The sequence below is a fragment of the Lutra lutra genome, chromosome 13 (assembly GCF_902655055.1).
Source record: "Lutra lutra chromosome 13, mLutLut1.2, whole genome shotgun sequence".
NCBI classification, from domain to species: domain Eukaryota; kingdom Metazoa; phylum Chordata; class Mammalia; order Carnivora; family Mustelidae; genus Lutra; species Lutra lutra.
This window is the reverse complement of record NC_062290.1, coordinates 89860091-89886996: the sequence shown is the minus strand read 5'-3', so window position 1 is coordinate 89886996 and position 26906 is coordinate 89860091. Positions and strand designations below refer to the sequence as shown.

General features: G+C 54.0%; 1 protein-coding gene and 1 pseudogene across 4 annotated transcripts in view; one reads left to right on the top strand and one right to left on the bottom strand.

Annotated features, from left to right (window-relative positions):
- Positions 1–5128: 5128 nt before the first annotated feature.
- GPR107 (G protein-coupled receptor 107) overlaps positions 5129–26906 on the bottom strand; it is a 76291-nt gene continuing 54513 nt past the window's right edge. The window contains exons 15-19 of one of the 4 annotated variants that reach the window (XM_047699133.1): positions 19585–19634; positions 18408–18491; positions 17488–17606; positions 17206–17358; positions 5129–10255 (exon numbers count right to left, since the gene is read on the bottom strand). In XM_047699133.1, coding sequence (XP_047555089.1) covers position 10255; positions 17206–17358; positions 17488–17606; positions 18408–18491; positions 19585–19634 — 407 coding nt within the window. In that variant the 3' untranslated portion in view covers positions 5129–10254. Of the gene's footprint in view, positions 10256–15864; positions 17064–17205; positions 17359–17487; positions 17607–18407; positions 18492–19584; positions 19635–26906 lie in introns of those variants that run through there. The other 3 variants (XM_047699130.1, XM_047699131.1, XM_047699134.1) reach the window with 3 other exon arrangements.
- LOC125083704 (60S ribosomal protein L5-like) lies at positions 23019–26447 on the top strand (annotated as a pseudogene).

Here is a 26906-nt window from a genome sequence, read left to right as displayed (position 1 = left end):
GTCATTAGGGAAATTCAAGTCAAGACCACAATAAGATACCAAATCACAGCCATGTGGATGGCTATGATAAAAAAAAATAATAATAACAAGCAGCCTTGTGGAGAAATTGGAACACTGTGCACTCACTGCTGGTGGGGATGTAAAATGGTACAGCTGCTGTGGAAAATGGTATCATGTTGCTCAAAAAATTAAACACAAAACTATCATATGATCCAGCAATTCCAATTCTGAAAGCAGACACATGGACAGATATTTGTATGCTCATGTTCACAGCAGCATTATTCACACCAAAAAGTGGAAGCAATCTAAGTGTCCATCAGTGGATGGGTGAACAAACAAAATGTGGTCCATACATACAATGAGATAGCATTCAGCTTTAAAAGAAATGAAATTCTCACACACGTTACAACATGGATGAACCCTGAAAGTATGATGCTAAGTGAAATGCCTATTCAGATCTGTTGCCCATTTTTAAAATGGGATATCTTTTTAGTGAGTTGTAGATCTTTACATATTCTAGAATTGAGACCCTTATCAGATACATGATTTGCAAGCAACTGGGCTGTCTTTTCACTTTGTTGATCTGTCCTTGAAGCACATAAGCTTTAACTGTGATCAAGTCCAGTTTATTTGGATGCCTGGGGGGCTCAATGGTTAAGCAACTGCCTTCGACTCAGGTCATGATCTTGGAGTCCTGGGATCAAGTCCCGCATCGGGTTCCCCGCTCATGGAGTCTGCTTCTCCATCTGACCCTCTCCCCTCTCATGATCTCTTTCACTCTCTCTCCTGCAAATAAATAAATGAAACCTTTAAAAAGTGAATTTAAAAAAATACAATTAAAAAAAAAACTCCAGGGGCGCCTGGGTGGCTCAGTGGGTTAAGCCGCTGCCTTCGGCTCAGGTCATGATCCCAGGTCCTGGGTTCGAGCCCCGCATCGGGCTTTCTGCTCAGCAGGGAGCCTGCTTCCTCCTCTCTCTCTGCCTGCCTCTCTGCTTACTTGTGATTTCTCTCTGTCAAATAAATAAATAAAATCTTTAAAAAAAAAAAAAAAAACAAAAACAAAAAAAACCCCTCCAGTTTATTTATTTGCCTCCTTTGTTCTTTAGGCTTTGGTGTCATATCTAAAAAGCCTTGCCAAAATACAAGATAATGAAAACTCACCCACTTCCTTCTAAGAGTTTTATAGTTTTAGGTGGATGATCCATTTTGAGGTAATTTTAGTATATGGTGTGAGGTCGGGCTACACATTTACCTTTTGCATGTGGATGTCCAGTTGCCCCTGCACCACTGGTTGGATAAAAAGATGGTTCTTTCCCCACTGAGTTGTTTTGGCACCCTTGCCAAGTATCAACTGACCATGAATGTGAGGGCCTATTCTTGGACTTCACTTCTATTTCATTGATTTATATACAGCTATACTTCCATCAGTACCACACATTCTCTTGATTACTACAGCTTTGTGATAAGTTTTGAAATTGAGGGGCACCTGGGTGGCAAAATCGGTTAAGCATCCAACTCTTGGTTTCAGCTCAGGTCATGATCTCAGGATCGTGACATCAAGCCCCACATGGGGCTCCATGCTCAGCACAGTCTGCGAAAGACTTTCTCTTCCTCTCCCTCTGCCCCTTCCCCTCTCTCTCCCTTTAAAAAAAAAAAAAAGATTATTTTGGCTATACTGGAGCCTTTGTCTTTGCAAATGAATTTCAGACTCAGCTTGTGAATTTTTGCAAAGAAGTCAGGCCTTATTTTGGTAGGAACTGCACTGAATTTATAGATTAATTTGGGAGTATAATGGTTTTAATATTGTCTTCTGATCCATGAATATGGGATAGCTTTCCATGTATTTGGATCTCCTTTAATTTCTTTCAATGTTTCAGCTTTCAGAGTCCAAGTTTTGCACTTCTTTTTACTTTATTTATTTAAAGATTTTATTTATTTGAGAGAGAGCATGGGGGGGGAGAGGGTAGAGGGAGAGGGGGGAAGCAGATTCCCCACTGGGCAGGGAATCCAATGTGGGGTTCAACTCCAGGACCCTGAGATCATGACCTGAGCTAAAGGCAGACGCTTAACCAATGGAGCCACCCAGGTGCCCCAAGTTTTGCACTACTGTTAAATATATTCCTAAGTATTTTACTCTTTTTGATGCTATTGTAAATGGAACTGTTTTAATTTCATTTTTGGATTGTTCACTACAAGTGTATAGAAATGTGGCTAATTTTTCTATATTGATTTTCTATCCTCGTTGCTTGCTTTGGTGTCTCTATGCTATAACACGGTAGGCAGACACTTTTAAAAGCTCCCTGGGCTAAGGCATGGCAAAATTCTGGAAGCAGGGCAAAACTGGAGGCCAGGCCAGCTGGAAGGCAGTGGCTGGTGGTGTAATCCAGGCGAGGGTGAGGGTGGCCAGCTTGGGCAGTGGCAGTGGGGAGAGAGGTGGGTGCCCTGGGATGGTACAGGGGATAGGGAAACATCGAGGGTAAGGCCCAGGTTTTTGGCCTGGATCACACTTACCAGGACTGGGGAGGAGGCGTGGTGAGCTCATTCTGAAAGCACGGCTTTGACGTGCCTTTAAAACAGCCCAGGAAGCCGCTGGATAAGCCACCAGGGGCTCAGAACAGCTCCAGGCAGGAAATTACACTCTGGGCCCAGCAAGAAGGGGAACGGAGGAGGCTGCCAGGGTGGGAGCTGGGATGCTGCCGAGGAGCCCATCACCAAGACCCGGGCCACACGGCTGGAGGGAAGAGGGAGCTGGCAGGAGGTCTAACCGGCCAGTGTGCAAGGCCAGGAGCTGACGCTATGCAAGGCGTGGTGGGAGCTGAGGGTCCGTCTGGGAGGGGAAGAGTCCGTCAAGTCCCACATAGTAACGGAGCCCCGGGGGTTGCAGGTGACTTTAATGGCCAATGGCAAGCGGGCTGCAGTGAGGTGAACATCAAGGTGAAGCACACCTGAGCGGTTTGGCCTAGGAGCGGGGGTGGGGGGCTGCTGCTAGTTAGGGGGATTGGGGTGGTTCGATTTTGAATGATTTTGAATGGGAAAGCCGAAGGAGCTGTTAAATGGGGGTTGGGGGGGTGGGGGCAGGAGAAAGTGGTGGCATGGTTCCCAGCCGCCCATGCTTCCCCCCATGCACCCCCGACACCAGGCTCCCCTCAGATCTCCCGCAAACACAAGCATGCGTGCGGAGAACTACTTTCACCCCGAGTGACCGGGGCGCCTTAGGCTCAGTCCCTGCAGGTCTGCTCTAACGAGCAGCTTCCTCACCTCACGAAGGTCGGCATTCCCCTGCCAACTGGAGCTCATCACCCCGTACCCTTAAACTCTGATCCCCAGACAGCCGAGCCAGCATCCTTCCAGGTGGGGACCGGGCTAATGCCCAGGGGCTCTGCGAATTCTCCCGAATGTGACCTGGCAGAAGCAGCAGGTCTGCAGGAAGAAGGAAGCATTTTTCTTACAGCTCTCACTGGCCTCGTCGTTCCGTAGCTGGAGGGCACGTGCAGCTATCCATCTGCCAGCCTGCCGGATTCCCGGGGAAGGCAGGACAGCCACAGGCAGCCACAGCAGGGAGGGAGGCTGTGGGGGCACTGGGAGGCCCCACCAGGCTCCTGGGCCTGGAAGGCAGGGGGCAGCTCTAGGCTGGGCTCCCGACTTCGCCTGCTCTGCGTCTCATCAGAACAGGGAGAGCAGGCGAGCGAGCTGCGGTCAGGTGCCCCGGCGCTGGCCTTCCCGACGCGAGCCCAGGCCCTGAGTGCAGGCCCCATGGCTGGCTTCAGGCCTAGAAGGCTGCCTTCTGGCTGAGCAAGCCCTCGCCTGGCTACGGAGGAGGAAGCCAGTGTTGATCTGAGGGAGCGTCCGGCCGGCACCCCCAGCCCCTGCTAGCACCCCTCAATGCTCACCGGAGCTCCAGCCGGAGCTCGTGTGAGGGCTGCTCGGACCCGTGCAGCTGCGTGACGGAGGCGAGTCTCCAGCAGGGGCCGGCGGGCTCACATGGGTGGCTCTCTAAGTGTGATCTGGGACGGGCCAAGGCCGCATCACCAGGAAGCTTGCGAGCAGTGCCACTTCCCAGGTCCCGTGGGAGACTCCAGGCCCTCCAAGGGGCTGGTGCTTGCGCAAGTGTTGAGAAGCATGGGATCAGGGGGTCCCGAAGGTCCTTTTCATGTCTTCTCTTGGCTGCCCCAGCATCTCTCACCCTGAGAGCCCCGTCTGACTCCTGGGATCCCCCATTAGAAGCCCATCCTACTCACGATTCCAGACACTGTTGGTAACCCAAAGCCCCCAGAGAGTCAGGAATGGGCGCTGGGGGTAAAGCCCGGCCACTCCCTGGGAAATCTAGGCCAAATAACATGGCTTCTAAACCCCCATCCCTCACCCCCCACCCCTGAATGTCTAGACAATGACCAATGAGGACTGAATCCTCACCACCCCACAGCAGTCCTGGGGAGGGGCATAACCTCTAGCCCCAATTTCTGTAGCTTTAAAGCCGGAGCACTGGATGGGTAAACCACAGAACAGTCCGCCTCGTGGAAGAAGCCAGACAGGAGGGATGTAAGCTCCAGAAGAGGCCGAGCTGCCAGGTGGGGATCGGAGCAGGGGTGTGGCCGTTCCGGGGAGGGGGTGGTTCTGGCTGAGGAGGGGCACCGGGGAACCTCATGGGGGTTGGAAATGCTTCGCCCTGATTATGGCGGCGGCCACAGAACTATGTACACATCTGTCCAAACTCATCCTACTGTGCACTTAGAGAGTGAACTTGACGGTATGGAAGTTACACCTCAGTTCAAAACATTCGTAGTAAAATAAGAGGTTTGGGATTGCATGACTTTGAAAAAGGCTCTGAGTCTGAAGTCTTGGATTTCTGTGATTCTGATGTGATCGCGGCCTGCTTGAGAAGCAGAGTCAGAGGGCAGAGCTCGGGATTCTGGGCCAGCGAGGGCGTCACCCCCAGGCTGCACTGTCCCCTCCCCTCCAGCTGCCGCAGCGAGCAGGCAGGTCCTCCTCAGGAAGGCGCCTGCCTGCCCCATGGAGGCAGGGCCCAGGAAACCACAGGGGATTTCCAGTCTGTTCCAGAACCGAGCCCCTGGGGGTGCAGCCGAACGTCTCTAGTAGGAGTCACTGTTGTCAGTGAGAGCAGGTGGGAGGCAGTTAACTAATTTAATGAACAAGAATCACAAAGGGAAAAATGACGAGCAGGAGGAAGAGAGACAGCAGCCCGGAGTCGGTGACTCCCTACAGGATTACAAACATCCATTTCCGTCAGAGAATCTTTATTTTACATGTCTGCATCACAGCGAGAGAATGCAGCCCACACCTCACCCTGATTGGAAGCCCCACCCAGTACATGTTTACATAAATACCCTTCAGTGATCATTAATGTTAAAAAAAAAAAAAAGAAATACTGAAAACTCCTGCATCCCAATCTAACATGGAAAGCAAATGATATTTACAGACATTTTCTCCCCCAAATGAAACTTATTTCTGGATTAAATGTGTCTGACTTCTTTTGAGGTCACATGACCAGGCAAATCCAATTTATGGGGGGAAAAGCTGCTTAAGGCGCCAAGAAGTGCCCCCCCCCCCGTTTGGCCGGGATTTGGGGATCCTTTTGTATTAAGTATCCGAAATGCTAAGAAGGCTGCCCTGCTGCCCCCCACCCCCATCTGATTTGGCTGTCCACTGCACAACCTCAAAGATGGCCCTAGAATGAGCTGTCTTGAACTGAGTGAGCTTTTCTGTCTCACTTCAACCCTTAATTTGTCCAGAACTCCTTCTTCCCCAATGGCCTGCCTGCAGACTTCCTACCCCCGGAATTCCAACAGTCCCTGTGTGACACGACCAGATCCTGGCTCCCACACCACCTAGTCCCTCTCTCGGCCGGGCTGCCTTCCTCACACAGGGGTTCAGGGGATGCGCATGTCCCACGCCCTAACAGAGAGATACCGAGAAACATTTTTCAAGAATAAGCTATCCAGAGGGGGCACAGGGTAGAGTACAGGCCCTGGGGAAAGCTGGAGTGTTCAGTTCACTGATCGATAACCACACTGCAGGTGGGACAAGTATTAGCATCAACTCAGGTGGGCCCCCAGCACCCTGGAGGAAGAAACCTGGAGTCAAGAGCAATCTTTTGGAACATATGGCATGTTCCAGATGAATGCCTTCTTGGCATACCAAGAAGTACCAAGTCAAAGCCTAAATTCTTTAGTGGGGAAGCTTCTCATTTACTGACTGAATCCTGAACAGGAGAGACAGGTAGCAGCCACGGGCACTGGAGACCAAGCACATTCTCAATCTGTTAGAAGACCAGGGTGGGTCAGAGGAAAGCAAAGGGGGTGATTGTGGAGTGTGGGGCAAGGAGGGGGCTGGGATGGGCTTCCCTTGAAATCCAGCAGCGGGTCAGCAGGAATGGTCCTGCTGTCCCACGGAGTGCAGGGAGCAGTGCTAACCCCTTCATCAGACCCTCTAATGTTCTAAGAGCCTTCCTGGGGAGAAGATGCCTCCGGCTGTGGGAGGTGGCCAGGATGCCACTGGCAAGTCAAATGGGGATCTTTCACACTCTTCTTGGTCCGTAAGGACTGGCTCCTGGTTACAGTCTCTTAAGTATTAAACCAGAACACACTGGTGTGCGAGGGCCCAAGGCGCAACGTGCAGCATCAGTATGTACACTCTCGAGAAAATTCTCCTTGGCTTAGAAAGTACATCTGTCACACGGCTACCGGGGGAAAATGCTGCAGTGCACCAAGCTTTCGGCCTCCAGTCCCAGACGGAGCCCATGTGGGCTAAGGAGGAGCAGGAGGAGGAGGGAGAGGAGGAGGGGGGAGGAGGAGCGGCTGGGGGAGGCAGGTAGTGGAACAAGAGGGAGCAGCCATCCCGTGGAGCTCACAACGCAGGAGCAGGAAGCGCGCCAGGACAGGCACTCGGAGCACGAAGAGGCAGTGCTGCGGGGCTGCCCAGATGTGTCCGGGAGAAACCACGCCTGGACATTTTACTCCAAAGTGATTTCTTGGAAGAAAACGGAACTGACTCAGGCTCTGATAGGGGAAGCCATCTTTCACACTGGAGTAAGCACCTCCTGATGGGAGAAGGGGCCACTAGTCCGGAGCTGGAGTCAGCAGGTTCGACACGTGGCTACTGAAATTTTAAAGCATCAAGGAACCTAAGAAACAGGCTGATGGCGTCTTTGGCCACTGTTAGAAGCCAGGATGAAGAGATCGATGGTTGTTCCTGCTAAGTAGTAATTTTCTAGCAAAACATAGACACTTTATTACGGGACAACAGACCCTTTCCTTCCTCAAAGCTGGCAGTCGGCCACCTGGGCGGTCCAGAGCAGCTTTCTCAAAGGAAGCAGGGCAACCCTGCAGAAGCAGAAACGGGGAGCAGGAGCATAAGGCAAAGCTATAAATACTGCCCATCGCTCTCGGACGTGCACCCGAGCCTTCCTGCCCGGGGCCCCAAAACGCTGGTTCAGCTGCAGGAGCTCTGCCTCCCGATGCACCACGTGGGCTGCTGGAAGGACCGGGGCGACCAGCTGGCTTCGGACCCCCGCAGTCATCTCTGCTCGGGAGGAGAGCTGAGGGCGGGCCACAGTGCCCAGATGATGGACACCGGGAAGACATTTTTACAGAACAGGAAGGAGAGCTCTAACAACCTGTACAAATGTGGGAAAACCAGTTTTCCCAAACTGGGGCTGGGGTTTTGATTTTTCTTGATCACTGGGCCTCACTTCGAACCTCCTGCCAGTTACAATACAGGACTTGGGCAGACTCGTTAGCGTTTACTCCTACATCATGACCTCATCTGGCCTGCACCCTCCCGTTCAGAAGGGTCGCGGCCATCCTGCGGCCCCTCAGCCACTGTGCGCCTGAGCCCTGAGGCGCACATGTGGCACCAGGAGCCCGACGCTCTGGCTCCCGACCTCGCATGGCTACCGAGGCTCGAGGCTCTGGCAGAGGAAGGTGGGAGCCACGGCCGGCTCGGGGAGGGCAGTCAGGTCAGAGCTGCCCCAACGCGTTCTCCTCCTCCCGGGCTCCTTCGCTCCCTGGCTTCCAGCAAGTGGATGGAGGACACCTCCGCAGGGACCCTTTCCGGGGGGGGCGGTTCATCACGCTTCTGGATCTCAGCAAGAAGTCTGGGGACCAGTCGAGAATATCTGCTCGCAGGACCAACGGCAAAGGCGTCCCTCTGAGGAACGCACCGAGGGGGGTTTGATCACAGTATGAGACACATTTTGGAAGTACTAGGACTGTGTTTACGCCAGGAAAACAGTCTTAACATTCCCGTCCTCCCTGAGACCTCCTTCCCCGATCACGTAGCCCCCATCGAAGAAAACAGAAGGAAAGAAGACAGAAAGACAAAGAAGCGGTCCCTTAAATAAATACTTAGGGCAAATTTCCTTGCTCCTCAAACTGGGGAGACACATGATTCCTGCCCTCAAATCTGCGGCAAGGCGAGCAGCAGCGGCCTCAGAAGACAGAAGATTCCAGCTCACACCCCATGCCCAGCCAGGACGGAGCCTTTGTGCGGGAAGGGCTGCGCAGAACACCGAAGGCTAAGCAAAGTGCATGAAGAGGACGTTCTCCTGCTCCCTTCGTCCGGAACAAAGAGGACAGGAGAAGGACAACTGAGGACAGACTCTTCAGTTGGTGAACCTGGGGAGCTGAGGGCCACCCTCTGAATTCTGCAGTTTCTGAAGGACGCTTTCAAGCCAGGGAGGGGAGAAAACCACCTCCAGAGACGGCTGTCCACCCCCAGCCCCAGGCCCAGGCAGGTGCAGGCTCCTGGCACCCTCGGAAACGTTTCCAACAAGACCACGGTTCAGCCTCTGGGTTCAGGTCTGGGCCACCATCACTCTGGTGGGGGATTACCACCCACCTCCACCCCGGGGCCACAGTGGACCTTCTGAGCTCATCCCACCATCGAAAGGACTTCACTACCAGCTGTACCACTGCTCCCCTGAGGCGGCTGCCCGTGCTCCTCTCCAGGCTCGGAGAGTTTGGAAGGGCGCTCTGCTGAGTCTCCGAGAAAGAGCTCGCCATTCCCCAGCCCCAGAGAGAAAAGCTGTTCAACACACCTGCTCTCCTGGCAGGCATGCTCCGGGGAGATGGGGACGAGGTCTGTTTCATTCCTGCCAGAAAGCCTACCTGGTTTATAGGAAAAACTTTTTAGTGATGATGATTTTTGCTTGTACTTAAATATCTGCTTAAACACTACCTTGTCTGCCCCCAGCTGCTCCTTTAAGGAAAACTCCTTCCCATTTCTCCCCATATTTTGATTACACGAAACAGACACAGCCACAGCAAGAGAAGGAGGAGGTGGTCCTGCTCTGGACAGTCAGGGGAGCCAGATGTTTGAGGGAATCCTACTGGATAACGCTTTCTGAGCTTAAACGTATACTTCTGTCCATCCGTTAGACAACACCACATCCACTTCAATCAAGAAAAGCACTTCCCACCATGGTTCCGGAGCCGTGACTCTGACAGGGACGCTTGGCCCCCAGATGACACAGCCCTTCTGGGAAGAAGACAGCCGGGCCTCTGGAGCTGCTGGTTCCTGGTCACAAAGAGTCTGGGGTCAAGGTCTGGGGCAACACTCTGGGCCAGGAACCCTGCGGCAGGCTCTGTACACTAAACTGGGTTTTGACGTTGCCTTCTAAAATAACCTAATTTCATTCATTTTTGTGAACCAAAGATGCCATGGTGAGTTCCGTCTCTCTTCTAAGTCCCTGTATCCTGCCTCAGCCCCTGCTCATTTCCTGCGGCCTCATTCCCGAGCCGGGACTGGCCCCAGCCTCGCGCCGCTGCCCTCCCTCCCCGTCCACCAACACTCCTCTCCCTGCTGCCACACACTGGGGGGCACAACTGCGTCTTTCTGGAGAGTTCCCAAGTAAGAAAAAGAAAGAAATAGAAACTACAAACAAAGTCTTCCTCTTATCCTCCTCCTGTCTACACGTCCTCCCCACCATTCCCACCTGAAAGAGAATTCTAGCTGCCCATAACCAGCCACAGATCCAGTTTCCATAAAAGAGAGTAGAAAATTAGGTTTCCGTGGCACTTTGTTCCCAGCTGTGTGCTCTGTGGTGTCACTGTCGGGAGGTGCCAAGTGCTCCTGCTCACCACTAGGACAATTAATAAATTAGAGGTTCTCTTGGACAGTCCCAGCCCTGAGGCTGCTCCGTCACGCGGTGCCCTCCCAGTCGCCCTGGGGTTCCACCGCGCCGTTGGTCACCTTCTTGACTTTCTTCATGTTCTCCATCACCCCTGATGTCGTCACTCTGAATGAAGAGAAAAACAAAACACAACAATTGGGAAAATCTTGGTCTTTAAGTGAAAGGCCACTGTCACCACGGCACAGCGGAGGGGCTACATGTCTTGGCTCTGGAATCAGACCCAGATTCCGGTCCCGACCCTGCTCCTGGCTAGCTGCGTAACCCCGCCAAGACGGCTGCTCTCCCCCTTCTAAGTATGAGAAACGGTTCCCGCTTCCCAGAACTGTCATCAGGGGAAAATGCGATTCTCCAGAGCATCTTATCAACAACACTGGCTGTTACTACTACAATCAACATTGATCCGGTCCTCGCTTTCCATCGTGGCCTCCACCAATTCTACTGCTACCTGGCTACGTGACTGTGATTACGAGACCACGGCCTGTGCCCTAACCTTTTGAAAAGAAAGCTCAGCAGGGGTAGTCATTCTGAGAGTCATGGGACAGAACCACAGGTTTGGAGGAACCTTCTGGCGCAAAGATTCTCTGACCCTCAGAAATAGACCCAGGCTCTCGTCTCTGCGTGGCTGTCCGGGAGCACGTGCTGGGCCTCCCCTCCGGGACCGGGGACAGGGGCCTTGCCTCTGTTGGTGCCCGGCACTAAGGAGGTCCCACGGAACCCTATACAGAATGTGTAGATCAGAGAGGGCAGAAGGCCGGCTTCAGAGAATGTGCAGAGCCGAGCAGAGCGGCCCTTTCCAGACAGTGAGTCACAACATCCCTCGGGAAGGTGGAGTGCAGGAGAAGACAAACTCTTGCCTCACTAGCTGTGAGCTGGACAGGACCTACGAAGGCTCTGGGGCTCCGGGTTGCTTCGCAGCAGAAGATGCCAGGCAGAGAGATTGAGCTCCGCCCTGCAGGCAGGGCTCAGAGCAGTCGCAGGATGGGGAAACTGCTCTGGGTGGGTGTGTACTGTAGACACATGACGTGACACATTCGTCCAAAGCCACCGAACACACATCACTAAGAGTGAGCCCGGAGGTAAGTTACGGACTGTGGGCGATAAGGACGGGTGACTGTAGGTCCATCGACTGTAACAAATGTGCCTACCATCCTGGAGGTGCTGCTGGTAACACAGGCGGCTACAGCAGTGGGGACAAGGGGCACCTGGGAAATCTCTGTCCCTCCTGTCCAGTTTGCCGTGAACCTAAAACTGTTCTAACAGAATTAAAAACAAGTAACAAACACACCCACCAGCATCTACCTAAGTACTCGAGAAAACGAGGCACCTATGTGCCCCATGATGGACCTACAGGAATTTCTGAAACAGTAAAATAAATTCCATCACTCAACTCAGTACATCTCTCTGAGGACTCTCCTTAACCCCCCACCAGCTACTGAATCCTTTCACCGACAAATGGTAATTCAGTAGCCCTACAAGGCACACACCTAGAGGCTGTCCAGTTGGACCTAAAGGCAAATAAGTGATTTTATGGGGTAAGGAAATATTTCCCCCTTTATTTCTCCTTTCATTCCTGCCACCGTGTTGCTGCTGTGACCAGGCCCCAAAGCCAGCCAGTCCTCCCCAGAGCTGGGACTTCTCCCAGACAGAAGTCCTTCAGACCCGGGGGCTGGCTGTACTTCTGGCAAGTCAGGACAAGGTGGTCTGCCCAGACGTGACTCTTAGGGGATCTGGGGTATCCTACAGATGCTGCGAGTGTAAACATGGTCCCCAGACAAAGGAAAGCACCCCCTTCGCCACGTGACCCGGCACCACTTCCTGTCAGCTGGCGCGGCCAGGGCCTGAGCCCTCCAGGAAGGGTGCACCTCTCCCAGGCCGCAGGCACGCACCCAGGTCTTGTCCTCTCGGGGTTGTCACTGGACTGGGATATGCAGGGGGAACAGCTATAGGCCCAGAAGCCTTTCCAGCTCCAGCACAGCTTCTCCAAGCGCATGAGATCAGGGAAGAAATGCACCCTCGAGTCTCTGAGAGTCACTCGCGGTGACAGCAGCTGCTGTCGGGCTGCGGCCCCTCCTGGACAGGACAAGGCTTCCACACAACTGGGGCTGAGAACAGCCTGTTTGTCGGACCCGAGTGGGGCTCGGGCTGTGGCCTGGGAGACACACCTGCTGCCTGTCTTTCCCCAACAAAACACTGCTTTCCAGCTGGTGGGCCAACTGAGAAAACAAGGCTCGCTCTATCATGCCGGCCTTGGGCTGGGACAGAAAGGGACAGGAATCGGGGCTCTTGGGGCGCCCGCAGCCCAGCAGAAGACGGTCTCCCAGAGCAACACACAAAGCTGCTGGAAGCAGACAGGAGAGCTCTGAGCAGGCAGGACGAGGGCTCGGGGTGGGGAGAATCACCCCTGCCTGGGGCTGGGAGGGGAGTGGCGTGACTAGGGAGCTTCTGAACAAAAGAAATGTAAAGGGCAAAAAGCATGCAAGAAACAAAAGAAAGCTCCCTGCGTGGTCAGTGAGTATGAAGCAGCTGTTGGCAAAGGCAAGTGGCAGGAGGGTCAAGGGCAGGCAGGGCAGGGCCGTGGAGAGCCTTGTCTGCCTTGTCACGGCAACAGGACTTGACCCTTACGCTGGAGTTCTCAGTCCTGCCTCAGGCAGGATGCCCTGGGGACTTAAAAAAGGACAGAGGTAACTGAGCCTCAACATTGAGAATTAAGTCTCCAGGGGAGGGACCAGGGACTCTCCTTCGAAAACACTCCACAAGTGATTCTGGGAGCCAAGAGACCGGACAGGGAGGGAGGAAGACCAGGGTGAGGACATCGGCTGTAGGAAGATAGGGCGCTGGGGCAAAGGGGGAGAGGAGACGCGACATTAGGTCCCCGAGAAATGGCCACTCACTCCACGTGGCCTGAGAAGAGGGAGGTGTTTAGGGCAACGGCCACGTGCTGCTGCTGGTGAGTGGTGGACGGCCGCGCCCGCGGGGAGCGCGGGGGACACAAGCTTGGGTACCGGTGAGCAGGTGGCTAGAAGGACCTGAAGCTCAGAGGAAGCAAGCGGCTGGAGCGGGGGGCCGGGGGTGGGGCGGTGTCAGAGGGGAGACGTCGGGGTCGACCTCGGGCTTGGGCGAGCCCTCCCCACGAGAAGAGGGAGAAGCCCCCACGGTCGGTGGAAGCGGGGAGCTGTCAGCACAGAGGGAGGTCACGGGAGCAGGAGGCGGGCGAGGCGAGCGGAAGCGGAGCGCGACTCGGGAAGGCAGTGATGCTGGGCGGCCTCTGCATCCCGGGTCTCAGCAGGCCGCGGGCAAGTGGCCGTGACACGTGGAGCCCAAGTGCCGCAGACCAGCCCGCCGGCTGCTGCTGACCGCTGTCCCGATGCCGCCGCGGTGAGACAGGAGCCAGCGACAGCCTGACAGGCGGGAACGTGAGGGTCTCTGGCAACCTCAAAGCTCCACGGGCACCTCCCTGCGTGTCCCTCTCTGGGGGAAAAATGCTGAAGGGGGACAACGGCAGAAAAGCCACCGTGCGAGCAGCGGCTCTCAGAGACCCTACACCCAGGGCGGGAAGGGGCTCTCCGAGCTCCGGGTAGGCAGTGGGCGGCAGTGACTCCCAGTCTAACACAAACTCTGGGGACGCAGCCACCCACCCTCACTCGCCGGATGGGGACGACCAGGCCAGAGAAGGCGGGCCTGTCCTTCTCGCTCTGCTCAGCCCTTCTCTGCCTGACTAGCTCCTTCTCGCCCCGGCGGCTGAGATGCCCTCACTCCTGGCTCCAGGTGCACCCCTGGCTGCACGGCGGGCCCCGTGGCTGGCTGCATCCATCCAGCCAGGGGGCCCGCAAGCTCCCCAGGGGCCGGGCTGCTGCACTGGCTGGTGCTCCAAACTGCCTATGGGGCTGACCGGGCCACTCACCGTGGGGCCCACATGGACCCAGTGACTAGTGCCAGGAAGGCCCCTCCGGCCACCAAGCCCAGAGCCCACACCCGGCAGAGGCTGTCCCGCCTCCAGTGCCTGCTCAGGGAAGCCCGTGTGACTGCTGCTGACTTTAGGACGGCACCTACGGGAGAGTGTGTGCAGAACAGAGAGAAGGAGCAGGGAAGTGTAACGGAGCTGGAGAGCAGACGGACCCAGTGCTGCCTCCCGCTTCCCTCCTCCATCTAAAAGGTGACCCTTCCTTTCCTGGCAGAACCCTGACGATCTGTGCTTGCGACCGAACGGGCCTACTGCACACAGGCACCATAAGAAGGGAAGCTTTGGGCACCCACCCCTCTTCCTCCTGCACCACGCTGTGATCTGGGGCCTGAGTGGCCCCTGGAAGCATCTGTTTCTGTAACCAAACCAAACGGTAAAGTATAACCCAGTTGAAAAGTGTTTTCTGGACTTGAGATGTGGAGAGGCCTGGGGTGAAAAACAATTCTATTCGTCTCTAATTGCTGTCTCCCCTTTTGTTGGCCGTCCACTTGAATGAAGGCAGTGTAGTAGAAAAAAGGTTCCCGGCAACCATGAGGCCAGCGTTCTGGATTGGGCACCTCAGAGAGGCAACTTCCCGGCCCTGGAACCCACACCAAGTATTTCTTCCCAGTCTGACATCTCAAGATAGGAGAAAAGAATTCAGATCTCCAAGGACATGCCTAGCGCAGGAGGCGGCTAACCAGGTCTGATCACCAAAACTGCACCCAATATTTACTTTTTAATTTGCTGACCTTTTCGTGATAAATTCTCTTACCAAAATGGGTAAGCCTTTGTAAGCTTTAGCCCGAGGAGAGTCATTACAGAAAGAAAACCAGAAAATGACGGGAAGTCGGGTACGTCAGGCCACACCTTCACTCTGCGGGCCCCGCGGGACAAGCCAGGTCTGGCTGAGGGGTGGCAGCTGCACGGAACTCGGGCAGGCCGGGGCCAGAGGAAGGGGGGATCGCTCTACCCCCAGGAGGAGCCCGGCCCATCCTGGGCTCACCTGGCAAGATGCCTCCCAAATGCACCGACTTCAGAGAAAGGGAATGAAAACACATAGAAGAGAAACTACCCAGAAAATCAATCAATAAGGGCAGTGAGCGGCCCAGCTCAGTGTTTATGGGCCACTGATGGGTCGGGCTCGTTAAGAAGAGGATTTGTTTTGGGGCGTGAGAGGCCTAAGGAATATTCCTTTCCACAAAGAGCCGGGGATATATGCTCTGTGGCAAGGATCAGGAGGAGCTCCTTTCGCCAGGAAACACCCTTCCCCGGGGACGACAGAGAGCTCCTGTCTTTTTAGAAAACACAAATAATGGCTCTGCTTGCCTCTGGCTTGAGTTATTTCTGGAAAATTTAAGAGGTGCCATCCAGGAACAGCACCTCCAAGCAGGAGAGAGGGGGGACAGCCTGGGGCGCAGTGGCGTCCCCGAGGAGCTGCCATCAGCCCTCACGCTCACCCGCAGGTCAGCGTGGACGGCAGGCTGAGGGCCTGCCTCCACCTTGGTCTGTTCTGCTCAGACACAGCTTATTAATCCACAGAACTTTCTCTCAGCCAGAGAGAAGCCCCAGAACAATTTCCCTGCTGACTTAAAGGCATATGGCCTCAGTCCGCTGCCCAACTTTTTTTTCTTTTTAAAGATTTTATTTATTTGACACAGAGAGAGAGAACACAAGTAGGCAGAGCAGCAGGCAGAGGCAGAGGGAGAGGGAGAAGCAGGCTCTCTGCTGAGCAGCGAGCCCAATGTGGGGCTCGATCCCAGGACCCAGGACCCGAGCAGAAGGCAGATGCTTAATGCAGTGAGCCACCCACGTGTCCCCCAACTTCTTTCTCATAGGCTAAGCAGGACTAGTGCTCCGTGGAAACCGCAGCCCCCACTAAACAAAGCCTTCACCTGTGGTGAATATACTGGGATATACTGGGATATACTCAGCTTTTCCGCCACTGAAGAGCAGCTTCCTCGCTGTCCCGGGACGGCTGACACTGAGCCACAGAAAACACGGTGTCATCGCGGTGCTTCTCCCTTCCAACAGGAGCGTAAGCGGAGGCAAACACTGGATAACCCTTAACATTCCGGTCTCTCCCCCAGCCTGCCAGAACCAAGGACACACTCCCTCCAGTCTTACCACTTCCCCCGCTTCCCTGCCCTGATCCGAGCACACAAAGACCCTCCTGCTAAAACAGTTACCACGTATCGCCAGCAAGAAATGAAAAACCAAAACAAAATTTTACAAAATTCTGCCACGAGACAAGAATACCTACGCGTCGCCTCTGCGCTTCCGGCGCGGCGGCCGATGGAAAGCACACGGGAGCCAACGCCTACACTGCTGGAGAACATCAAATGACCCAGCCGGCCGGCTTCTAGCTGCTACCCCGGGAAGCCCTGCGGAGGGGCGGGGGATGGACAAACACAGCCATCCCGCTGCTGCTTACCCCGCTGCCTCTCACTTGAGCCCCTCCAACCAAGTTACTGGCTCGGATTCTGCTGCTTCTAGAAAAGGCACACCTGGCGGCTCTACTGCCTTCCCCTCTGGTATTTGTTCTTCTGCACCGAGAGCTGTTGTCTGGGGCCCATCGGTGGGAGCTGCCTTCCGTTGACTGTTCCTGTGGTGGGGCTGAGCACAGAGAGCTGTCCTATGCTGCCCGACAGCCCAGCAGGGGCCAGAGGCTCAGCTTTTGAATTGGGACAAGTCAAAGGGCCACCTGCCCAGCTGGGAGGCAGCACACTTGAAACTCCGCCTTAGGCTAATCATCAAACACCACGCCTGACCTGGCCTACCACAGTCCATCAGTAAACAAGCCAATACTCTCCATCACTATTTCTTTTCTAGATAATGAGTGCCCTTTCCCGGAAAACAGGACCCTAAAGTCACTTGCCCTGTGACTCAGAAAAGCCGGCTTGAACGCTCGCACAGAGGTCAAGTCGCTGTGCCTGCTGTGAAAACCATTTCGTTATCTGGTGCCAGAGGAGCCTGCGGACAAGCAGCAGACCCAGAGACGACTCAGATGATCACGTTTTTAGACATCAGCTCCCGGAGGCTGGGAGCCAACAGGAAGCGGGGCTGCCCATCCCCGAGAGGGCTGAACGGGCCAAGCGGATGCCCAAGTTCTCACCACCGGCTCACTGGAAGCAGGTGCCAACGACGCTGGGGGATGCTTAATCGGAGGGCCGGTTCTACTTCCCCTGCAAAGGCGGAGCGATCTTGGCAGACACTGTACTTCAAACTGAGTAAGACAGCCTGCGGCTCAAGTGTCCATTTCCTTCTGCTAAATATAGAGGTAACACATCGGGAGCAACAGAACGCAGGGAGAAGCCGCTCCGACTCCAACTCCCACCGTGCTGTCTGGCGGGGTCCGGGGGCCGAAGGAGGAGGGACACGAGGGGAGATTGCTTACACGGATTCCATTTCCAGGTCATCCTCCTGAGAAAGCTGTAGGTAGGGGTTATCTGAAGCCGGACGGAATTTACAGCCCGTTAGAACAAAGAATACCAGCGTGGCCATTTCGTCCAGGAGCTGCGAATTAAAACCCACCCCGAAAAAGGGATTAGCAAGGCTGTTCTTCTGAAAGCAGTGGAACTAAAACTGGTGCGGTACTCACCCCCCCACCAAAGGTCAGGGCAGAGCTGGGGAAGGGTCTCCTCATGAGGTGGGTCAGAGCCTCAGCTAGGAGCATTCTGCCCAGGGATGACGGTTAAGACCCCAGGCTTTAATCAGTCTTCACCAGAATCTTTTAAGAGCTCCTTCTAGCCTCACGTTTCCCGTAGTGCCCTCAGCACCAAGCGGGCGCCTCAAGGAAAAGTCTCATTGCTGTGCCCTCCGCCCGGAACTGGTGCAGCACCGAGTGCCGACTACACGTCCCGGCGAGAACAAGAAAGGCAACAGGCTCTAGATCATTCCGTGGCTTCCCCTAGGAGTCAACGAGCTCGAGTCTACGGCAAAGACACTGTGTTACTGAAATACTCGTGGGTAAAGAAGGACGTTCTGGATTCTGAGCTTTCCTGAGCCCCATAACTGAAGGAAAAAACCACGACTCATTGCGTTTTAATTATCCAGGGCGAGGCTCACACTCTCTGCCTGAGGCTTTTCTCTTCCAAGTCTTGTAAAATTGAAAACTAAAATCAATAATGCAATTACTTCCAGATTTTTCATGTAATCCAGCAGCTTTCCTGGGCAAACAGATCATCTTAGTTGTGGGCCAGAGGCGACAGGAGTGGCCACTGCCTGATCCCTCCTGAGCGACCTCACATTACACCCCTCCCCCTCGCCCCCTCCTCCCCCGGCACCCCGCGCCGTCCCCACACCCGAGCCCCGCACCTGGTAGAGCCATTTCCACTGGAACGGAACGGCGAGCTTGAGGAGGAATGCGATGATCCTGGTGAAGTATATGTAACACACGATCTGCGGGGCAGGGATAAGAAATGAAATCAACATGGAAAGGACAGCACTGCTTCTTTTCAACATCTTGCTGTCACAAAGGAACAACAAAAGAGAAGACAGAATTCCCTGAGGAAAATCATTTGACACTTAAGGTGCTAATTAATAAACATGGCAGAGACGGCTTCTCTGGCCACCCCACTCAAAAGGACTTGGCCCTCACCTCTAGGGGACCACCCACCCGACGTGGGGAGCACAAGGCATCGGGTGTGGCTGCTCTGAACTCTCACGCCTTCCTCCGCCTTTTCCACATACACGACCCACTGACTTCAATCCCCAAAGGACAGGATTTTTTCTTCCCAGGCCCTGAGGCATGTTTCCGAGTAGTGATAGCAAAACACTGCCCTCAGGGCCCACACTGCTTCCAACTCTGTGGCAGAGGCCCACACCCGCAGGGCGTACCTGAGTACTGAGTACCAGAGTAACACCGAGTATTCTAGTAAGGGAAGATGTGGCAAGGATTCCCCTCAACGGCCCCTGGGACCACGCCCAGGGAAGGACCTGTCCAACCCACAGATGGAAGAGGGCTCAGAAACTTTCTTTTAGGAATCAGGAAGCAAACTCTTGAAGAGCTTTGACTTTGTCTTAATAATCTTTGTCTTAATAATTTACAGCAGTTCCTCCTTTTGGTGTCTGCTCATAGGGACTTTTTTCTCATTTTTGCAAATGACTAAAACAAGCAAGCCAAGGGGCTGCTCTGTCTGGCCCGTGCTTGGAAGGGCGCCCAGAGAAACAAGCACGGGACCGTTACCGGGGATCACCTGGGGGAGGGGGAGTGGCGAAGGGGTAGAAGATCAGGGGCCCTTTATTGTAAGAAAACATCAAGCCTGTATTACTCTTCCGAGTATCTAAAGCCAAATTTAAACCTAACGTTTAAGAAGGCGTGACTCAGCTGTTTAATTTCTCCGATCAAAAGACACAATTTGGTTTGATAAAATGAAATCTGCATGGCCAAGGTAGCACATCTCGTGCTTCCGCCAGTTCTTTGGAAGTTCATTTGTTCTACTCCTTGAACTGATCTTATTTACAGATTCAAGATTTTTTTTTTTTTACTCACCAAGACGTAATAGTGTCTGAAAAGTTTCAGCTTTGCTAAATTAATAGCAGCTAGGGAAAAGAAAGAACAGAATGACAGGCACATTAACTTCTTTTCTCATTTTTAAAAAGCAAGTGACATTCAAGTGCCCTCTGTTAAGAGGCCAAGTCTAACGCAGATGAGTACTGTCCAGGGGCACATCTCTATTTCTGGAAAAGCATCAGCTTGGAAGGATCACCACCCCCCCCCACCCAGGAAGAATCCGGGAGTTATGGGAGCCAGTGCATCTCCCCATTCTGGGCTCAAGAGCTTTCAACTTGCCATGCTGGGGGGTATACTGACGCCACAGAAAAGGGCAGACACTAAAAATCAAGCCACCCCTGCCTCCAAAAGCCAACGGTAAACATTTCAGCTCTGTCCCTGTGGCTGACAGAGCTGCGCTCCCCACTAGGACCAATCTGGGGTGGGGCCCTGAGCATCCCACTAGCTGAGGGTCTAAATTCAATTAACCCACAAGTGCGTCTTGCAAATTGCGCTTGTAACAAGCCCTTTAAATACAACCCCGCTGGCTGTGTCCTACCTTTGGATCGCTCAAGGTCAGGGAGCCAGGACAGCTAACTTCCTGCCACCGCCTATGGCCATGAAATATTGATGACCACAGAGGGTAGCCTGGCTCCCTCCCCGATTAGCAAGCTTTTCACAGTCATAAACCTTCCCGCAGGAGGCAAATTAATTTGGCTTAATAGCATTCAATTACTGGTTCCGTTTAAGAATGGCGCCGTGGGTGGAGAAGGTTCCTCTTCCTTTCCCCCCCTCTTCTGGCTCATGATTAGTGGGGGGGGCAGTCAAGCTTAGGGTTCCAAAAGAAATTCCTGGAATCCTAAATTAATCTTCAATGTGATGATTGGCTAATAGTATGTGCAAGAACCTTCTGGGAGAAACCGAACGCCTCCATGAGGAGAGGATCAGAAAATTTTCAGAGCAAATCTAACCCTCCAAGATGAGAGGCTGTAATACCCAGGTGTGGAGCTGGGATCGACTCACGCACGCAACGTTCGAGGAAGGTAAATGAAAGCAGGCAGATCAGCAAAGTTTTCTTAACTGGTAGTCTTGTTATTTTTAAATAAAATTAGATCTCTCTGGTTCACAGCCAGCTTGCCATTCACTCTGCCCCCGGCCAGGCTCTGGGATGCAGCCGACCCAGGATGGGACAGCTGTGGCTTTTGCCCCCAGCGGCTGCCGTCCCTCAGGGAAAGGGAGATGCTACACGCCCAGTGCAAGGGACACAGGGTACCCAGTGGGTGACGGGAGCGTGCAATGCAAGTAGGTGCTCCTGCCGGTCCGGGGGTGAGGGCGGGGGTAGGAGAAGTTCCACTGAGGACCAAGGGTTAAACCTGAGAATTCTGTGTCAAGCTAAGCCACCACGGATTAAATGCTTCACACATCTGCATGAACCAGTATCCTTTTGTGTGTCTTTCCGCGTGGGCATTTGCTGCTCCTGTGGTCAAGGAAATGCACCCCCCCGCCCCGAAGCGAAATAGTTCTTGAACACGAACACTCAGTTCTCTTCTTTGTGAACAGCCAAGGAAGAACATTAACACTTACACCGTTAGGTAATAAAAAATGCCTGAGAAGTCTCTTCTGAATTTCGTTTGCTGAAATCCTTGCCACACCCTGCCCTGGCTTCACCAAGCACCCTCAGCCAGCCGGAGACAAGTGTGAGGGGTTTAGTGCTGGATGTTAAGGTCCCAGGCAGGCTGGGCTGCTCCCAGAAAGGGGCCCGCCCAGAAAGGGGCTCCCGACCTAGACCAGGGGCCCAGGGGTGAGAGAGGGGATTCCCAGAGGAGCTGGTGCCTCAGAGAGGCCTAACCGGGGCTCGGGAGGGAGAAAGAGCAGAGAGGCCAGTGGACGGCGCTCGGGAAGAGCAGATACAAGGGCTCAGGGCTGAGAGGCCCCCGCGTGTGGGGAAGAGGAAGCTGGCAGCCGGACGGTGGAGAGACCAGGGCACGGGCTGGACCGCAGGGAGAGCCGAAAATAGAGCCGATGCAGAAGACCACCAACCATCCTCCTTGGCGGAGCCGAGGGCACCAGGGAGCCTCTGAAGGGTCCGAAGCCGGGGTGCCTTGATCACATCGACATTCGAGAACAATTTCTCCACAGAAAGGATGGAAAGAACCAAGAACGAGAGCCCAACTGCCGTCCAAAGCCTGGAACTCGCAGAGGTCCGTCTGAACCGTGGCGAGGCCCTTCTCGATCAGTGAAGACCCCGCCTCGGAGGCTGGCGGGGGAAATGGACAGACTAGGTAAGTCTGGTAGTCCCCTCCCTCCCTGCCAGGGCGAAGAATTCGGGGCTGACAAGGGAGGGAGGCACGGGGTGAGGGTGCTGCAGGGCCAAGACCACGTGTGAGGGGAAGGGTGTGGAAGGCGCCACATCTCATGTCTCCCTGGAGCCAGGGGCCACCAAGTCGCACACTCCAGGCTGCTGTAAGACATCCTGAGCTGAGGCAGGCCACGAAGTGCCTCAAAGATGAGCCTGTGCGCCCATGCCCCGGCACCGATGCCATGCCACTGCAGGACGCGGGCGAGGACAGACAAACAGACCTGGGGACAAGTGGTGCTGCCTCTAGGAAAGGCAGCCCCAGTAAGGGAAGCTCTGTGTCATCTGCAAAACCCAGCAGTCACGACAGAGGTCACTTCCAGTCACACACGAGACATACCGCTGGCCCTGCTCCGGGGGCCAGGCCCCCACAGGGTGATCCAGTCACAGCCGGGGCCGCAGAGGCAGGGAGGGAGCCCACGTACTGAGCTTGGAAACAGAAGCAGGTAGCAGTGCAGGCCCTGCACATTTGAACAACTTGGGTTCAAGTTCCAACTCTGCTGCTTGCTGGCTGTGTGACCTCAGAAAAGCCACCTAACTTCTCTGAGCCTCGGTTTCTTCATCTGTCCAACAAGGATAACAACGCCTACCATGAGGGTTGTTGGCAGAGGTGAGGAGACAGTGCGTGGAAAGCAAACGGCACCCAGTAAGCACGTGGCCCATGTCTACTGCTTCCGCACGAGGGTTATATAGCATCGACCCAACACTAACTGGCCCGCAGACTGTTACAGCGGCTGCCACATCTGGCAGGAACCCAGGCTCCAGTGAGCGCGACTGGACCGAGCGGGGACGCGGGGGCTGCCATCTGCACACGACGCGGTCAGCCTGCCGAGCAGCGAGGATCCAGCCCTAGAGGGGAAGCCTCACCAGCATTGCGCAAGGAGCAGCCAACAAAGCAGCACGTCACAGCCCGGGATCCCAGGCCGCCTCCTGCTTTTTTCCAAAAGTGCTGTCCCTGGAGCGGTGGATGCTGCCAGCTCGCTGCTCACTGGCTCAAGGCAGGCCAGCCTCCCACGGGAATAGAGGCCCCTTGAGTCTGGGCTGGCTATTTCTGACCCCATCACCACAAACAGCAAATATGGTCAAAGAGTGAGTCTGGTGGGAGGAAAATGCCTCGAACAAGAGCCCAAAGCCCCACAGTCTAGTCACTGCACAGTCATGGCTCCATGTGCCTGGGCCTGGCCCATCCCTCCCTTCTCAGGCATGGGTCTGCTTGTGGTCAGGATGTTTTTATGGCAATGGTTTTTCTGGGGTGAGCACCAGAATCACCCTGAGAGCTTCTTCTAGAACAGATGCCCGGCTGCCATTGTTACAGAATTGGACTTAGCCAGAAGAACTTTGAAGAAGCTCCCAGGGAACGGGGAAGGAGGGAGCGGGGGGCAGGGAGGTTGTGCATCTGCTCTAGGAGCTCCTGTGAGGCCCACCTCCTGCTATGGGCTCCCCCACTCTCCCCCCAGGAAATGGCCAGGACTCTGGATTTTGGCAACTATTTTTTACTGATGAGAACAGAACAAGTGCCCACAGAGGCAGGAAGGGCCCAGCTGTTTCAAATAATTACCAAGGCAGGGACGCCTGGGTGGCTCAGTCAGTTAAGCATCTGCCTTGGGTCATGATCCCAGGGTCTTGGGATCAAATCCCACATTGGGCTCCTTGCTCGGCTGAGAGCCTGCTTCTCCCTCTGCCCATTCTGCCTGCCACTCCCTCTACTGTGCTCTCTGCCGCCCCCCCAATAAACAAATAATTTAAATCTTTAAAAACACAAACAATTACCAAGGCAGCCATCTCTGTGACCAGTATCAAGAGCAAAGGTACCCCAGCTAGAGGAGATACTGCCCCTTCCCTAGACTTTTACCTTTCCTCTGTACTCCCAAGAGGAACGAGGAGGCTGGCAAGAAGACAGATGGCCCCCTTCCTCCCCACTGGACTCGCCTGGATGGTCCTGAACCACGACACTGGTTGTCAGCATCGGCGGAGTGAGGGACCATGTGCCAGGCACCTCTCATGCTTCCTCTGGGGTAAAAACCTCACAACAGCCCCCGTGAAGGAACAACCGCTGTGACCACTGCCTCACAGAGGAAGAACTAAGGCCTGGAGAAGGTTAGCAGATTAGCCAATGTCACACAGCTTTTAAGGAGAAAAGCAAGTACTCAACACCCAAGTCCACAGCTCTCTAAAGACCACGTTCTCAATGCCTACACTCTGCACTAAGAGAAAGGCAATTCATAGCTTTGTAATCCCCCTGCCAGCCCATGGCTCAAAACGCCGGGCAGTGCCCAGGAGCTGCCAGCAATCCATCTTGAGGAGTTAATACTGGGTGATTTACAAGGCACACAGAAGCAAAGGCCCGTGACAGTCTCTTCAAGGGTAAAACATTTCCAAAACAATCCTTCTCTGGGTATAAAGAAAGCCCCGAAGCTTAAAACCATCCCCACCTACCCCAAATCCTTTTCTCCTGCTTCCTCCCTGCCATGCTTCAAAGGGAATTTTGAGTCAAACACAAAAATTGCAGAAATAAGGATGCTAGCAAGGCCTGGCTGCCGTCAGCGTTGCTCTGACTCATTGTCAAGCTCTGCGGCTCTACAGTCTGCTTAAGCTCCAAGTTCAAGCTCCCCCTGCTGATGGCGGGGCGGGGGGTGGGAGGTGGCACAGCAGCTGCCCCCACTTTCGTGGCCGAGCACAGGCCTGGAAGCCGGGCCACACGCTGACCTGAGACCACGCTGGCCTGAAACTATCCATTTTGGGGAGACACCAGCTCAGCAGGTGGTCTCTGGCCTCCACTAAGAGGAGATCCCACCAACCCTTCTCATGAAGACAGTATGAGGAGCAGGCATGGGGAACGGCTGTGTAAGACAAGAACTCTGGGAGCACCTAGGTGGCTCAGTGGGTTAAGCCCCTGCCTTCAGCTCAGGTCGTGGTCCCAGGGTTCTGGGATTGAGCCCCGAGTCGGGCTCTCCGCTCCGCAGGGAGCCTGCTTCTTCTTCTCTCTGCCTGTGATCTGCCTACTTGTGATCTCTCTCTCTCTGCCAAATAAGTAAAATTAAAAAAAAAAAAAAAAGACAAGAACTCTGTAGAGAAGGAAACTCTGACTTTCAAATGGTTGAGGGTCCTGTGAAAAGTGGTTCAAAATACATTTTCAGGGGTTCCTGGGTGGCTCAGTCAGTGAAACATCTGCCTTTGGCTCAGTCATGATCCTGGAGTCCTGGGATGGAGCCCAGCACGGGGTTCCCTGCTCAGTGGGGAATCTGCTTGTTCCTCTGCCCCTCCCCCTGCTCGTGAACTTGCATTCTCTCTCTCTCTCTCTCAATAAATAAATAAGCCTCTGCCTTCGGCTCAGGTCATGATCTCATGATGGAGTCCCGCATCGGGCTCTCTGCTCAGCGGGGAGCCTACTTTCCCCCCCACCCCTGCCTCTCTGCCTACTTGTGCTCTCTGTCAAATAAATAAATAAAAACTTCAATAGATAAATAAATAAATAAAATCTTTAAAAATACATTTCCAATATACATTTAAAACAATGATCCAGAGTTAGAATTAATTTTAAAAGAATGGGGGAAAAAAGGGACTTAAGGAGAAAAATTAAGCTCTGACTAGCTCAGAGTGATGGAGGGAGGGAAAAGCAATGAGGTGGTCCAGGATCACAGAACACGAGAGAGGTAAAGGGAAGGAGAAAACAGAGCAGGTTTTGCGGGTTTGTTTGTTTTTCCTTTTTTAAGATTTTATTTATTTGACAGAGATCACAAGTAGGCCAAGAGGCAGGCAGAGAGAGAGAGGGAGAAGCAGGCTCCCTGCTGAGCAGAGACCCTGACGTAGGGCCCAATAACAGGACCCTGAGATCATGACCTGAGCTGAAGGCAGAGGCTTAACCCACTGAGCCCCCTAGGCACCCCCAGAGCAGGGTTTGTTAAGGTTGTCAAGAATAAGACTTCCTTCAAGAGATACCAAGCGAAATTCAGAAGACAACGAGAGGGTAAAACTGATTATTATGCCAGGAAATGCTTGGTAAAAGATAAAAGTAAGTACAAAACACCTAAATACAGGCGACAGTTCGTGTAACCGACCGAGGCATCATGTGTCAGCTTGCTTATGTCCGCAGAGGATATGACGGTTTGTGCACAGCTTATGCTCATGAACTCCCAAAGTACGGTGGGAAGGTTGGCCTGATAAATTATGCCGCAGCGTACCGTGCTGGCCCGCTGCTGGCCCGCAGGCTCCTCAACAGGTCTGGCATGGACAAGATCTAGGAAGGCCAAGTGGAAGTTACTGGAGATGAATGCAACGGGGACAGAAGCGTTGATGGTGAACCTGGTCCCTTCACCCACTATCTGGATGCAGGGCTTGCCAGAACTACTGCCGGAAATCAAGTTTTGGGGCCCTCCGGGGAGCAGTGGATGGAGGCCTGCCTATCCAAGAAGAGGTGGAACGGTCCCAAAATGGCTCTTGCCCAAGAGAAAGACCGGGTAGCTCGGAAGAAGGCAAGCTTCCTTCCAGCTCAGGAGTGGGCTGCTGAGAGCTAATAACCAAACCACAATTCTCTATGAAGATTATTTCAGATAAAGATAGTAATAACCTTATTCATCAAGTAGCAAAAAATAAAAAAGCAAAAAAACAATAAAACAATAATTGAGGAATGGTCAAAATTCACCCAACTGAACAGGTAAGGACTATGCACCTTATTGTAAGCAAAAGTTACTGTAAAGGAACAAGAAAAAGAAAGAAGTAAAAATGGCCCAAGAGACCGGCTGACAGCCACAGGGAAGACTGTAAGATCTCTGCCGTCACAACTGGTGAGTTTCTGTTCTTGTCCCCTTCTGCTCTAGAAACACCAAAGGCCCTTTGCAGGTGGGAGGTGGGGTCCTAAGGACCCATGCCGACCTGACTCTGCTCCTGTCTCCGCCAGCCCGCAGCTCACATGGCGCTGGAAGCCTCCCTAGTCTGACATCATGGCTGGGGCTGGGCTGAGCCAAGG